The following is a 15,090-nucleotide window of genomic DNA, read 5'->3' as shown; positions in this document are numbered from 1 at the left end:
ATTTGTAAATCCTAAATCAATAAGGCTAAAGCCACAGCCCCCATATACTCCTATCTACTGAGATCTTACGGATAAGGTTATGATGTATAAGGTGTGTGAAATCAGTTTCTAACTTGATAACCTTCCATACTTCTTGTTGTCGGGGCTCTAACTGTTGCATTTTTGCTAATAGTTTGGCATTCAATTCTTACGAAACGTTAGCATCACTAATATTCGTTTAGTTATTCCATAATAAATATATGTTACACAATTTTCTTGAACTTTGAGATCCTAAACACAAACTAGGAGTAATTTTTGTATCACTGCATTAAGCACAATGAAAAAAGGTTCTTTTTTTGGGTAAGGTGGGCAAATTTCATTAAAAGAGTAGGTACCGCGGAGGTATTGTAAAGTGATAGCTGTTATATAATTTAGCTGATACATTGTCCGATAATTGCTAATTCGATACCGAACCAACCAATATTTTTTTTTGGATGACTAGTAAATTAGTATATTTAAAAGTCGATAATCGATAAGCTGAGCCGATAAATTTAACGATCTGTACGATCCAATGGATAAGCAGCCCTAGCCGCATATCGGTGGTCTACGTCATCGGTGAAAAGGGTAAAGAATGGAGCATATGCGGACCGCATAATTCACATTTGAGGCCGCATATGCACCTTAATTCATGAAAAAAATAAACACCTAAACCCTTTTTATCCCATTTTTCTAAAGAAGTTTGTAACGGCTAAAAGAATATCAGTCACACTCTCCATCTTCACACTCCCACTCTCATACTATCACAGTTGTACACACACCTCCCCTACACCACAAAATCCCGATCCTCACAAGGTCTTATAGTTGTCCCTTTCAGTTGCCCGCGTATTCTCTAACATCAGTCGAACAACAGGTAACAAAGCTCGACCTCTTTTCTCTTATTTATGTTGTTCTCTGTTTGAATTCGAATTTAGGTGTGACAGGGTACGTACCCACTAGATTGACTGATTTTCGTCATGTTAGATGGTGAGAAATCACCCAATTTATTGATAAAAAGGCATGTCCACCACTCTATTCTAAACAAGTTTGATGGAATGCCTGAGAGAATGTTACAATAACCGACGAAGTTTGAGTAGCCGTGTCAGGTTTAGTGATTGAGTATGTATGAGTTTGGAAAGAATGAGTGGGTATGCGATTGATTCTCGTACTCTTTTGTGTGTGAAGTTTTTGGTAGAAGCTTCTTAATTGAGTTTTGATGAAAATTCAATCTGAAATCATCGTGAAAGGGGTGAAATTTGAGTAGCCTAAGATTTATAAGCGAAACTGTATCAATTTGGGGTCAATATTGGGTGAGAAAGGGAATTCATAAGTCTGGGTATTTGGTACAGGGCCAACGACGTACATGAGCTGACTTAGGTTTATTTCTTTTAAGAAAGGGATTATAGGACTAAATTGTGTTGGTTGGAAGAATAGACATACTTACGCAGCTTTCTATTGAAAGGAGGTGCATACATGATAATATAAGAATCAGGTTCTCTGACTAATTTTCTCGTTGTATGTGTCATCCGTTAGGATCGAGCTACTCCTATGCACAATAAGAACCAAGTTCTTAGAGTAATTACGCAAGAAGGTAATGCAGCGTAATACATAAATCAACACAAGAATTTTCACGCGGAAAACTCCTTGCTTAAGAGAGTCAAATACCACGACCTATCTTCTTTAGGACTTTTTTCTCAAACTTCACTAAACAAAAGCTTTAAAAAGGTTTATATTTTTCAATACCTAAGAGACATGTTTCTTTAACAACCCTTTTCTACCCAAAGTTACAACTAATTAACCATTGAAACACCTATTACACAATACTTGCAAAGGTAAATATATGGAACCACAACAGAACCTAACTAAGACAACTAAAGAACTTAATGATAAATCTTGATAAGCTCTGGTTCTTTGTCGACTTGAAGTTGGCTCTCTTAAGATTAAGTTTTGACCGCGCTCACTTTGCCTCTCGTTGGAATGTTATGATTGCGGTTGTGGTTAAGCTCCAAAGCTTGTTCGTGTTTTATATAGAAGTAGTTGCCGCTCTTGACTGTTCCAACCAAGTTTTGATTTCATTAATTGTAATCGAAAACCAAACCTTGTTTGAATTGGATCTTCTTTTATTCCTTGTATGCGTATCGACTATGTTCTCCAACTTCAATGTTAATTCCATGTTGATTAACTTATGATAATATTTTCAAAACTTGAAATCCAACAGTTCATCGAATAGGAATCAACCAATATTTCATTTTCTCCAAGTCGACATGAAATAGCTTTTCACTCCAGTTATGTGATAGTAAGGATTAGTTCCTCTGAGCAGTTCCTTTGTTGATATGACTGCTTCACTAAATTCTTTGGAGATCTGTTTGGATATGTGGTTCTTCAATTCCTTTCTTATGTCTCCCTTGATTGCCACTGGGTATATTATTTGTCAAATCATCAAAACTTCAATTCAAGCTCATCATCTATTCAACAATTTCCCTTTTTTTTGATTCATAGCATGTTTTATGACTTAAATTCATACTTGGTTTGTGATCGGGAGGTTCCGAATGAGTTTAGGCACAGTGCTTAGAGGGAGTTTAGAGGAAATTCGAAAGTGTTGAATCATGGTTTTTTTCATACTTTAGTAGTGAATTTCTTTAAATCTAAAAAGATTTGGAGATGATGTTTAAATGAAAGTTGTAGCCCTAGTTTCCCATGGTTCAAACGGTTCGTGATTTCGATATCTATGCAAAGAGTTATGGCCATTTTACCAAAGACTGTTGGGTTGGTTTTTTTGACAGCATTTAAGCTTTTTTGAAAGTACCACATATATCCCTGTTGTGATATAAAAGAAATCTTATCTGAATTAATTCATTTGGGAGCACTTTTGGGACGTCAAAACATTACTTTTGAGAGAGAAATGTAATCATCAAGGTATGGTTTCTAACTTAAATCTGTGAGTTTTACCTGAATCTAAGCTAAATTAAAGGCCAAAATTGGTGATTTTCAATAGGAGTTTTGGTAAAAGTACTACAAGTTATTTTTGACAGATTCAGATTGATAGCCGAATGGGCTAAGTATAGATAATGAGGGTCGGATTGTCTAAGAACCTGATGGGAAATGATTCCGGGTGGTGTATGGACCTCGCGAGTCCCTCATGGGTCACGTATTTCATATCACTGAGTGTGTGTATACCAGTGATAGAAGGTCTTTGCATTGCATTTGTATATAATATCATTTCATTGATAATTTACTATTTGACTTACTTGAAGGATTGGTTGAAATGTAATTATCCACTTGATTGATTTCTTGAATACTTGTTGAAGTAGGTGAAATTCTCATCTTTTACTTGTTGGATTGAAAGTATGCCTTTATGAACTTGGAAGACCAAATCTCGTCACAGTTTTAGTTTAGAATCGGTCGACGATGTTGCTGAGTACACATTGATTTTCGTACTCACTCTACACTTGATGCACCTTTTTGTGTGCAGAGTCTAACGGAGCACGAGGCTTCACCGATCGTTGATGAGACATACTCGAGGCATTTGGGGTGAGCTGCTGGCTGATCCGTGTCACATGATTCTTCTCTTTTATTTAATTTCTATCTTCTATTACATTCAGACATTATTCCAAACTAGTACTTTCTATTCCAGTAGCTCTTGTACTTGTGACACCATGTTTTGGGGTTGTAGTACTTATTTCCGCTTATTTATGACTACAAGACTTATTTGTGAATTGAAAGTGTTTTTTTATTTCTTTCTGCGTAATAATCTTGTTGAACTTGCTTGATCGGTTGTGAATGATTCGCTTACCAGGTTGGGATAAGTGCCTTCACGGCTTGAAATTTGGGTCTTGACAAGTTGACAGTGCAACTGAATTCTAGTTCTTCATAGCCCATGACAAGCATGATCCTAAGAAGTGTGCCATTCTAGAAGTGCTCTTTCTATCCACCAGGTATGCAACGTAATCAACATTAGCATACCCTATTAGTTCAAAATTTTTGCCCACTGGATACCAAAGGACCAGTTCTTATGTGTCTTTTACATATCGTAGAATTCTCTTCACAGCTTTCATAAGTGATTCTTTTAGACATGATTGAAACGTGACACACAGCCATGCACTAAACAAAATGCCGGGTCTGCTTGCAGTTAGATATAGTAGGGACTCAATCATACCTCTGTACTTCTTATCTTTGGTGGGCCTGTTTCATCCTTGTCTACTCGAGTGGCGGTGGCTATTAGGGTATCAAGGGGCTTCATGTTTTCCTTTCCGTATCAAATCTCTTTAAGAGTTCCTTGATAACTTCTGCTAATGGATCCTTGTGCCCTCCTTGGTCTGCTTTACTTGTAATCCCAGGAAGAAATTTAGGTCTCCCATTATGCTCATCTTAAATTTATTTTCCGTAAGTCTAGCAAACTCATTACATAACTGTTCGTTTGTGACACCAAATAAAATATCATCCACATACACTTGACAATCTTTTATACCATGCTCTTGGTGCATGTTTCAACCAGTATAGTGTTTTATCTAGTTTGTAAACATGATTTGGGTACTCATGACTCTCAAATCCTAGAGGTTGTTGCACATACACCTCTTCCTTTAAGTATCCATTTAAGAAAGCACTCTTGGCGTTCATTTGATAGAGTTTGAGTTTCTTACAAGTTGCAAAAGCAACGAGCGTGCAAATTACTTCCATTCTAGCTACTAGTGCAAAGGTTTCGTTAAAGTCAATTCCTTCTTCGTATATTATAACCCTGTATTACCAGTCTTGACTTGTTCCTTATCATTGTACCCTGGTCATCTTGTTTATTTTTGAATACCCATCTAGTCTCAATAACTGTTTTATCTTTGGGCTTAGGTTCTAGATGCAATACCTAGTTTCTTTTAAATTGATGAAGCTCTTCCTGCATTGCTATGATCCTATCTGCATCAAGTAGAGCCTCCTTGATATTGTTTGGTTCAATCGTTAATAAGAAGGCGAAGAAGGCCCATAAATTTCTGGCCTTTGATCTTGTTGTGATGCCAGAGTCTATGGAGAAGATTATGTTTTCAACTGGGTGTGCTCTCTTGTACTTCTTATTATTTCCTCGAATGACCGACGAACCAGGTTCTGATATTTAAATTTTGGTGGCTTTGTAAATCCTGGAAGAATTCTGCCAAATTCCTGCAACAAATTTAGTGGGAGGCTTAAATTCTTTAAGGACGGTGGCTACACTATCAAAGCCAATTTTGAAATTCCTGCAACTTTTCTAGCAACTTCTTTGTATTTGAGGTAGTTAAAGAACTATGACTTCAGAGAGGGTTGAAATTCAAACGGCTTCAAAAGTATGTTTATAACTGTTAATACTAAGGATTAGACATTATACCTCGTCATTGTCTTTTAGTGACAACACCTGTAATGACAAGTGGAGATTAGATTTTTGTAGCACTCTTAATATTATTGGTCGCCAAGATCCATTTTTCTTGTAGCGTTAATAACATTTTTCCTAGAGGTTGTTTTGATCATAGTTTATGATCTCTTAATATTATTGTTACTCTAGCGTTCATTATGCCTCCATACAAGAGGTTTAATTATCAAAATAGTAAAATTCTCAACATGGTGAATTTCGATTATTATAATTCTAGAAAACATAAAATACGTTATCAAACTTTAAGAAGAAACCTTTTTGGTGCCATTGGGAAGATTATTTCCCAACTCTTTAATTATGTATTTATTATTTTTTGGAACCTTAAAATCGAAAAACTCTAATAATGAGGTTGCATTTTATATGACGGTAAAATGAAAGAAAGTTGATCATTTTATGAAAAAGGAAAGCGAGTAAGGAAACAGAACAAAGAACAGACATAAGCCAAAACATGTAAATTGGGTAAAACATAACAATGTTTTTAGTAGTCCATTTGGAGATACAGGCTAGCACAAGTGTTTACATAACTGAACTTTTCAATTTCCCAGAACGGAAGTTGTTTGGAACCACTCTATTTATTTTTCACTCGAACTCTATATACGCAAGAAAAAATTGGAAAGCAAAAAATATATTGGTAATAAGTTACATTAATTTCAAATCTACTTTCTCTAAATTCTGATGCAACCAACATATGTTGTGATATAAGTTAATCTGATTTGATGGCTTAAGGGAACTGAAAGCCACCGGCAACACCTTGTGCAGGGGCGCCACCTCGAGGTCCAAAGTAAGCTATGTATAGCAAGGAGAGTGTAATTGCAATGAGTCCTGACCAGACAAATACAATTGTAGGTGTCTTTCTTCTTCTACCCATCAATCCCTTAGCAAAAGGATACAAGTGAGCCAACACCCAGAAGGCAAAGAAGGCTCCACCAATGAACCTGCCCCACTCAGGAACAGGAGAAAATATCGCCCTACCGAATGCATACACAATGGCAATGATGTTAATCATACCGATGACAATAGGCGGGATCATCAATGAAGTCCACTTGACCAAGTATAGATCAGCAAAGGCGTCATCTTCGTCTTCTCCAGCAGACTTGGAAGTAAGTGTAAAAGATATTTCAATGCCGGCAATCACTTTAAGGAGACCTTGGACGACAGCAGCAAGATGGGCACTAGTTCCAGAAATGAGCCAAAACTGTTCATTTCTCCACCAATCCTCTAGAGCAACGCCAGACCATTTCACTTCCAAGATAGCTAAGCCAATGAGACAGAGAGATATGGTTAACAGAAAGAAAAGGAAGGCGACATTGAGCTCCGCGACAATGAACTGCCCGGAGATAAGGGAGAGTGCAGGGAGAAAGCAATAGACGATGAGGAAAAGGGAGGTGAAAGGATAAACGCCAACATTCAGGTAAGCGAGGCGCTGAAGGACATTGAGTTTTCTGGATGCAAGAAGGGCATTGTTCCCCGAGAAAAAGATTTCAACAGAACCTGTAGCCCAACGAAGCACTTGATGAAGCCTATCTGTCAGGTTTATAGGAGCCGATCCACGGAATGCGTCACGCTTGGTGATGCAATAAACAGAACGCCATCCACGGTTGTGCATTCGGTATCCAGTCACCACATCTTCTGTCACAGAACCATAAATCCATCCAACTCGATCACCCCACTCCGTCTTGTCTTCGTACCTGCATTAATCACAAAAGCATTTATATGCATGCAGAGAGTGATAGATTAATTTGGATATTAATTATTAAGTAGGAGGGAAGGAGCTTACCAACAAGATATGACAGAGACTGCTTCAGCCACGGTGGTGGCGTCAAGTGGTTCCTTTGGTGCTCTAAGAGCACCAGGAGGTCGTCCATACTTGACAGCAGGATGATCGGCGATAGGGCGGCCTTGGAACTCAGCAATTGGAATAGACTCTGATAACATTGTGGAGTTTCCAAAACGCTTAGGTAGTAGATTCACATCTAAGTCAGGATCAAAATCCGTGGCTTTCAATGCTTGAGCCTCAGCACCTTTTTGTGGTGTTTTATCATGTTGTGTTGGCTCAAAGCCGTAAAGTGCAAATCGCCTAAACATGCAACCCGTCCCCACATACATAGGACCCTATACAATGGATTAGCAAGTTTAGTCTCTAAACAAGAATTAATGGTTATGAAATTGATAAATAAAAATACAAGTGAAATATTATTACCTGGAGGCCATCAAGTGCACGCATATTTCCATCAAAAAACACAGTATTGTGATTGGCATAACGATCTGATGGATCGATGCCTTCAAATCTTTGAGGGAATTGAATATAACATATATCTTCTCCACCTCTGTCCATCATGAAACACATCCCTTCACGAATAGCTAAGGAGTTGTTTATATAGTGATCACAATCAAGGTTGAGTATGAATGGGCCATTAGACAATATGGCAGAAGCTCGCACTAGGGCATTCATGGCACCTGCTTTTTTATTGTGCTCATACCCAGGCCTCTTCTCACGTGAAACATACACAAACATTGGAAGCCTTATGTCCACGTCTGAACATTCCAATAGCTTATCTTCACCCCCTCCCATTAGTGGGTCACTACTTGGGGGTTTTAACATTACCTACAAATAAAATTCGCAAAATGAATGTATGTCAATTTCGTAAAAGAAATAATAAAATCACAATTATGTATTTACTTAAGAAAGTAAGTATTATATCTATATATATATATACCTGAAGGATCCCAGGATGATCACCCTTGGCATGATCCCTGCTTGGGGTAGCCCATGTTCCAGGCCAGTGAGTTCCATCAGCCATCCAAGTGGCCTTTTGCACTTTAATTCCCTCTGAAGGATCAGCCCCACTCTCTTTCATGTGCTTTAACATCTTCATTTCCTCTCGAGCATTAAATGCATCTGATCTCCTTCTAATTGAATCTTGCAGACCATTTATCCTTACCTTAAATTCATCATATTCCCTTTTTACCCTCCGTCTATCTTTCACAAAATCAATTCTCTTCTTGTTCTTGGTAGGATCTCCCTTCATGAGAAAATAGGCTTCAGGATTCCTAGGCTCAATCTCATGTTTCCTGCAGAATGGTACCCACAAATCAGCGAAGCTAGCAGCTTCTGCCATTGCCTCGAAAGTTAGAAGGGCACCGCCGTCATCTGAAACGTAGCAAGCTAGCTTCTCCACGGGATATTCAGCTGCTAAGATGGATAGGATGGTGTTGGCTGTGACAAGAACCGGCTCTTTTTCTGGATCAGCTGTTGACACGAACATATCAACTCCTGGAAGATCCGACCTACCCGTAGGATTGGATGGAGATGGCATGTCAAATTTCTCACGTAGTACCACTAGATCAGTCGAGCGGTTAACGGGTGACACCTTAGGCATCTGATCCAGGATCCATGAAAACGCAAACCATACTTCACATACAATTGACATCGTCCATAACCACATTGCCGCATTATTTGGGTGTCGTATTCTCCATGTCAAGAAGAAGCCCAGTACAATAAATCGAATAACAATTAGCAACCTGTACAATATAGTCATTAATTCACAAATTATTAAAATGCATGCATGGAACTACTATATGACTTTATTCCTCCTATGTAACAAAACATGAGAAGAAGAAATCAAGTTAAAATAGAACCCATGTAGTATTACTCAACTGAGTTTATACAACACAAAATTATTAATAAAGTACGTACCTGTAAGGGCTAATGATGCTATGCGGTATTGGCAATTTCCTACTGAGGGGTCTCCAAGGTTTATCAGTAGATGTATCCAACGCGCTCTTTTGCATTCCTCCATCACCATCATCCCCATCCCTATCATCAGGCCAATAAGCATTTCCATACCCATAAGTGCCTTGTGTCTCAAAGAGCCATTTGTTGTGATCGAACTCTCCATTTTGATTTCTCCTCATCATAGACATACCACGATCCCCTTTGGAACCATCTGGTGCCGGTAAAGACAATGCTCCATTAGAAAAATTTGGAATCTCGTCGTCAATATCCCCGACCTTGTAAGGTTCTTTGCAACCCGGGCATAGACCTGTGTCTTTTTGTGCGTCCATATAGCAATCTCTACATATTTTGAACCTTACAAACAAAAACACGCATCAACTTCTAGTTTATCAACACATTTTTAATGTATTTAAATTTATACACTGCCAATATAAACATTTTTCTTTTCACTTTTAACCTGTAATAGCAAGTTATTTATTTATCTCTAATTGCCTAATAAGATACCTAATTGTATAAACAATGAGTTGCTTAATTAATAAATGTGATAATTATAGTTCAACACGTTTCGGTGGTCTAAGTTACACAATAGCCAGCAAATGAATAGGTTTTATATACTAAGTACATATATAAATATAACATACATGTGATATACATAAATATACATATAATATTGATTCGATATACATATAATATACATAATCAGTGTATTTTTTTTAATTATTATTTATTACTGGGTCAGGAGGATAGATTTAAAGATCATCACTGCCTCATAATAATCAGTGTATAGGTTCTTGTATATTTTTAGCTAGTGTCTGCAATTAATTTTGGCTGACAGGCCAAAAATAAAAAAGCCCATAATAAATTACCTGCATTCACATGGGATTACATCATTTCCCCTTTCATCTTTCATGATCTTTCCATCACAAGCTGGCATGGAACAGGAGGAACCCTTGGATCCAGCCATTTGAGGATGACTAACTTCGGATTCGATGACCTTATCCATGAGATGCGCGCGAGTGACACTGTTGAATCCCCCGGTAAATAACGAATTGGAAACATACTGCTCTTCTGCTTTGGCAGCAACAGACGTATCCATTGGCTGATTGTCAGGCGTTGGCGGAATTTGAACGGTGTAATTCATGTAGTCGCCTGATAATTCTCCCGACATATCAAGGTCTTCTCTCGACAGGCTCACATATCGTCCACTCGACGTTCTTCGTGCAAATTTTACTGTTTGCCCGCTTGAACTACCCTTATTATTACTACCACCACCCTGGGAGCCGCCTGGATTTGTTCCTCCAGGGCTACGTGTTGTCTTCTTCGATGGTTGCCCTGACAAGCTTGCCATTTTTTTTATCTTTAATTTTCTCCAAACATAACCTTAGTTATGTAAAACTAAGCTACTTTATTATGACAATGAACGTGTGAGTTAATTGGGTGGTCTTCTTCTCAACCGTGGCAACAAATCTTTCCTTTCTTCATCATACCTTTGAGAATCACTCTTTTGCTCTTCAATGTTGTAGCTGATGACCACCCTCAATATTTTTATTTTGAGTACTAAAAGAGAAAGAAAGGAAAGGCTGCCATTGAATTAATTTACTTAACTATCAATATTACAAAGGTTTTGAATTTTTTTACTAGTTCTCCTATTACTAAGGAGAACCAATGAGAGGCACACCAAGCAAAGAAAAACTTTCGGAAAGCTGAGCATTAATTTATGAGGAGGATGAGAGGGTGTTTGGCTGGATGGGAGAGAGTTGCGCGAAGGTGTAGAAAATTTGGAAAGTTTGTAACTAAATAGGAAAGTTACAGATCGAAATGAGAGAGTATAGATATAAAGAGATACCCACAGCTATATATATTAAATACAAAAATCACTCATTAACGTAACTTTTCAAGTGAAACTATTATTTTGTGAAAAGTATATAGTACATATTAAGAAAAAGAGATATTATGGATGATACGAAGAAATTCCTCAAGCTATTGTTAACATGTTTTACATCTACTAATATTTTAATTTGAGATTTTAATGAGTTTCTGAATTATAGAGAAAAGGCAAATGAAATACTAAATTCAAACTTTATGTGTTTGTATTTTGGATTTCTTTTTCACTTTAAATGTTTGGTATATAGGACAATATTTTCCAAAATATATTTTTATAGGAAATTTTGTCTCAATATCCAATATTTCCTAATTTTTAGAATTAAATTATTTCTAATGTAATATCAAAGAAAAACTTAAGAAGAATGTCTTTTTTTTTTTTTTTCCTTTTTAATGAAAAATATTTTTTAGTGTTTGATTTTCACAATATTTTTCTCCGCACCAAATATTATTATATCTTCAACTCTGACTATCTAACCAATGATCAGGTCATCTTTATTAATGTTCTTAACATGATATTGGATAGAGCGGTGGTCAGAAATTGTATACCGTTTAGCTTTTCCTTTAATAGATCAATATGTTAATGTATATATCACTTTATGTGTAATATCACTTCATGCAAATTTTTAAAAGAGAGTAATTTGAATTAACTTTAACAGCAAAGAACCCATTTGCATTTCGTTACTTCTTGTCCGTAGTTAAATATACCAAATTCTGAGCACGATTTTCATCCAATATCTCCTGACATTGTCTCATATTTATTCAGAATGACTCAAAACCTTTTATTGCGTCGGCTATAGAAATAGAATCCCGAGAGGCAATTAAATAACTAGACGCAGAAGACAAGTAATCATATGAAACAAAATTGGTAATGAAATGTAAAAATCTGCGCTGACTAGTTAAGAATAATGGCGTGATTTAATTAATATAGGTCAATGGTATTATCGAGAACAAAGCATTATCAAATCTAAAGTCTAACATATGATTTAGGTAATACACCAAAATCGATGCTCTAGTAGGCTTCGAGACACCAACGGCAAAAACTAGTTGTTATTATCGTCTCGTTCAAAGATCAAAGAAAGCCTAATTCTTTAATGATAAATATGAGCAAATTATAGGTTTTTGTCAAATTCCAAACATAATATTAGTGGTCTGAAGGTGTGACATTTCGAACTTCATATCAGTGGCTCAAATTATGACCTAACTTGGGAAACTGTCAAAACTATACTAAGTAGCTACTTTCGTAGTCGTATCTAAAATGTGGCAATAATTTTAAAAGTATTACATAACTAGACACTTTGATAAACATACACGGCTTCTGATCCACCATCTTCTTTTTATTCTTTTGAGAAGTCCTAGGAATTTCACTCAACTTGTCTTTTTTTCCATCAGCTGGACAAACATTAAAGTTGATTCAAGCTAAAGATACTAAAATCTTATTTCCAGGAGCAGTTTATTTTGGTTGAGATTACATATGGCTGGATTTTTTATTTTTCTCTGACAATTACGCTAAAACGCTTGAAACAGTGAGCCACATGCAATATCGTTTAGACATGACCTAGAACATCCAATATCATAAATTAGTGAAACCAATAACAGCAAACTTAAGACTAGTGGCCTGGAGTTTGAGTGTGATAGTTCTACTAGCCTGACTTTCAAATTGTTGCAGCTTGACTTTAATCTATTGGTTTGAAGTTTGAATAACCACACCCAAGCTTAAGTTTGAATTGTTATGCTGATCTTTAGACTAGTGACTTGAAGCTTTGTCACATAATACGTTTTACAATTCGCTTGCGCGTGTTATCAAATTTGATAATTTGAAGCTCATGTTTTCTTTTTTTATTTACTTATATTGTTCCATCATAGTGATGGAGGAGTTAGGCTTGACTCCAACCTGTATATTTCAAAAATCGTAATCAATTATTAAGCAAGTAAATTTAAAGAAGAAATGATTCATTAACCGGAAGAAAAGAACGTGAGTAACTGATGTTTGCATCTGAATTAAAGATAAAAGTTTATAGCTAGTCCTTGTAGAGCAGCAAATACACGTGCTTTAAGTGATTGGTTGTCCACGAAAATATGGCATGTGTCTAATATTATTTCTGCATGGGAAATGACACAGGTAAGTCACTTTTAGGGTTGTTATTTGAAACATAGCCAACCGCTCTCACAGTCATCAAAGACCGAGTTCGAACTTGCGACCTCTCACGTGAACTTGGAGCGGATAACCACTAGGCTAGTGCGCAGCTACGTTTACAAGTAGTGTCCTTTTAGTTTTTTCACTTTCTATGTTTGTGTTAATTATCATATATAAATCTATATATGTATGTCTAGTAACAAAAATCGACGAAGCAGTGTCACGTGACACTCCTCGGGTCAAGGTAAATCCTCCCCTGCCTGGGTAGAAGGAAAAGATGCTCCTAGCTAAAGGTAGCTTGTCTCGCCCAGGAGGTGAGAAGAGTTGAGAACAAAGTGGCGAATGGGTGCATAACGCGTGGGAATCTGCCGAACAGTTCGGACCAAATCTTGAAGAAAGCTAAAAAGCGCTATTTGATGAGCCTGCATAGTATTAGGTAGTTGATCAGGTAAAGGTTGACCAAGCCAATGATGCTTAGCTGGTCTTTTCGGATGACCAGCCAGCAACACCACCAAATTTCTCTCCGCCCTCTGCTCGGCAATGCAATTCCCATGCTCACAGTCAGTTACAGCAAAAAAAATCCTCCCCCGTCTTTCTCTTAAAACTCACCTCAGTCTCGTAAATGTCCTTCCCAAATCCTAGCGTAAGGTTAGAAAATATTTAAATTTTTGCCACTTTGTTGTTGCGCTTCTCTCTTTTTTTTTTTTTTTTTTTTTTTTTTTTTTTTTTTTTTTGCATATTAATATAGACCAAATATCAACATAAGAAACTCAAATATCTTGGGATGACAACAGTACCAAGATGGCTAAAGAGTCCTGGCGGTTGTGTTGGTCATTAACACACCCCAAACAAACTAAAGGACAACGTAAAACAACATTGAGATATATAAGTAGGATTTTAACTAAAATATTCGAGCAAACCAAATACCAAACTCGAAAGAGGAACATGACAATATGACATCTAGATTTATATAAAAAGTGAGAAAGTGTCGCGAATCGAAATTCATAAGCCGCGAAGGCACCTATTTTCAACCCGATAGATAAGTCAAACTGATTTAACAATCAATTCATTTGAGATAATTAAGTGGAAAAAGTAAAGTGATAACACAAAATAACCAAAGTCAAGTCTCTTACTAATAAACAAATTGCGGAAATACAAATACCACCCAAGAGGCCAAGACTGGTATCATGTCTACAAAAGCTACTAAGAATATAGCACAAGGCTGAATTGACCAAATAAACTGTTTGGAATAAAAGAGACAAAATAAATAAAGATAGAAGGGGACTGACCAGCTCACCACTAGATCTCAAGAGTCAACAACCTCAGATTCAGATGGTTACACGAACTCCACTAGCACTCGGAATAGAATCTGCAACACAAAGAGTGCAGCAACTGTAGTATGAGTACGGGAAGCACGTGTACTCAATATATCTCATAGACCGATAACGATGAAGTAGTGATGAAGTTATTAAGAAAGTCTTATTTTAGAAGAATCCGACTTACATTACTCTGAACCATTCATTTAACAGGGTAGAGGGTAAATCAAGTGCAAAGTAAATTCAAGATCACGTAATCAAGTAAACAAATAATCAGTTAAGGAGTACCATGCAATGCGATGCGATGCGATGCGATGCGATGCAATGCAATTCACCATCCAAAACTTGTATATACACGGAGCTCCACAGGACTGTAGGGAGACGTGACCCATGAGTAGGGGTGGCAAATGGGTGGGTTTAGTTGGATTTGGTTTGGTTGAAAATGGCTTGAATAAAAATGGGTTGAGTTTCAAACCGCCCATATTTTATGTGGGTAAATATGGGTTGGGTGATAAATGGTTGGGTTGGTTATGAGTTAACCTAGATTATACAAGTGTAATATTATTTCAAGTGTATGTTTATAATTTTTTACTTTTGTCAAGTTAAATTAATTTTT

At 36.8% G+C, this 15,090-nt stretch overlaps 1 protein-coding gene and 1 long non-coding RNA gene across 3 annotated transcripts; one reads left to right on the top strand and one right to left on the bottom strand.

The window, feature by feature from the left end:
- Positions 1-550: 550 nt before the first annotated feature.
- LOC132606693 (uncharacterized) lies at positions 551-5,519 on the top strand. Of its 2 annotated transcripts, XR_009570019.1 has the most exons (4): positions 551-889; positions 3,488-3,546; positions 3,812-3,950; positions 4,855-5,519. It is a non-coding gene; the product is annotated as an uncharacterized LOC132606693 (long non-coding RNA). The 2 variants fall into 2 exon arrangements; XR_009570018.1 differs by having other exon boundaries at positions 552-889; positions 3,812-5,519.
- Positions 5,520-5,827: 308 nt separating this feature from the next.
- On the bottom strand, positions 5,828-10,802 carry LOC132606692 (cellulose synthase-like protein D4). Its single transcript, XM_060320293.1, has 6 exons — positions 10,007-10,802; positions 9,102-9,494; positions 8,122-8,926; positions 7,605-8,009; positions 7,182-7,516; positions 5,828-7,092 (listed from the first exon to the last, which is right to left on the bottom strand). Exons 1-6 carry the CDS (start codon positions 10,486-10,488, stop codon positions 6,126-6,128), a joined length of 3,387 nt encoding a protein of 1,128 aa, XP_060176276.1. The 5' UTR covers positions 10,489-10,802; the 3' UTR covers positions 5,828-6,125.
- Between the last annotated feature and the right edge of the window lie 4,288 nt (positions 10,803-15,090).

The sequence above is a fragment of the Lycium barbarum genome, chromosome 8, assembly GCF_019175385.1.
Source record: "Lycium barbarum isolate Lr01 chromosome 8, ASM1917538v2, whole genome shotgun sequence".
Taxonomy (NCBI): domain Eukaryota; kingdom Viridiplantae; phylum Streptophyta; class Magnoliopsida; order Solanales; family Solanaceae; genus Lycium; species Lycium barbarum.
This window is presented reverse-complemented; position numbering and strand designations above follow the sequence as displayed.

Excerpts from the sequence above, each read along its gene's own strand:
- LOC132606692 (XM_060320293.1), bottom strand. The coding sequence starts at position 10,488 with ATGGCAAGCTTGTCAGGGCAACCATCGAAGAAGACAACACGTAGCCCT. Across the intron at positions 8,010-8,121 it reads ATCATCCTGGGATCCTTCAG|GTAATGTTAAAACCCCCAAG; the intron begins GTATATATATAT and ends TTTTATTTGTAG. Across the intron at positions 7,517-7,604 it reads GTGCACTTGATGGCCTCCAG|GGTCCTATGTATGTGGGGAC; the intron begins GTAATAATATTT and ends TCCATTGTATAG.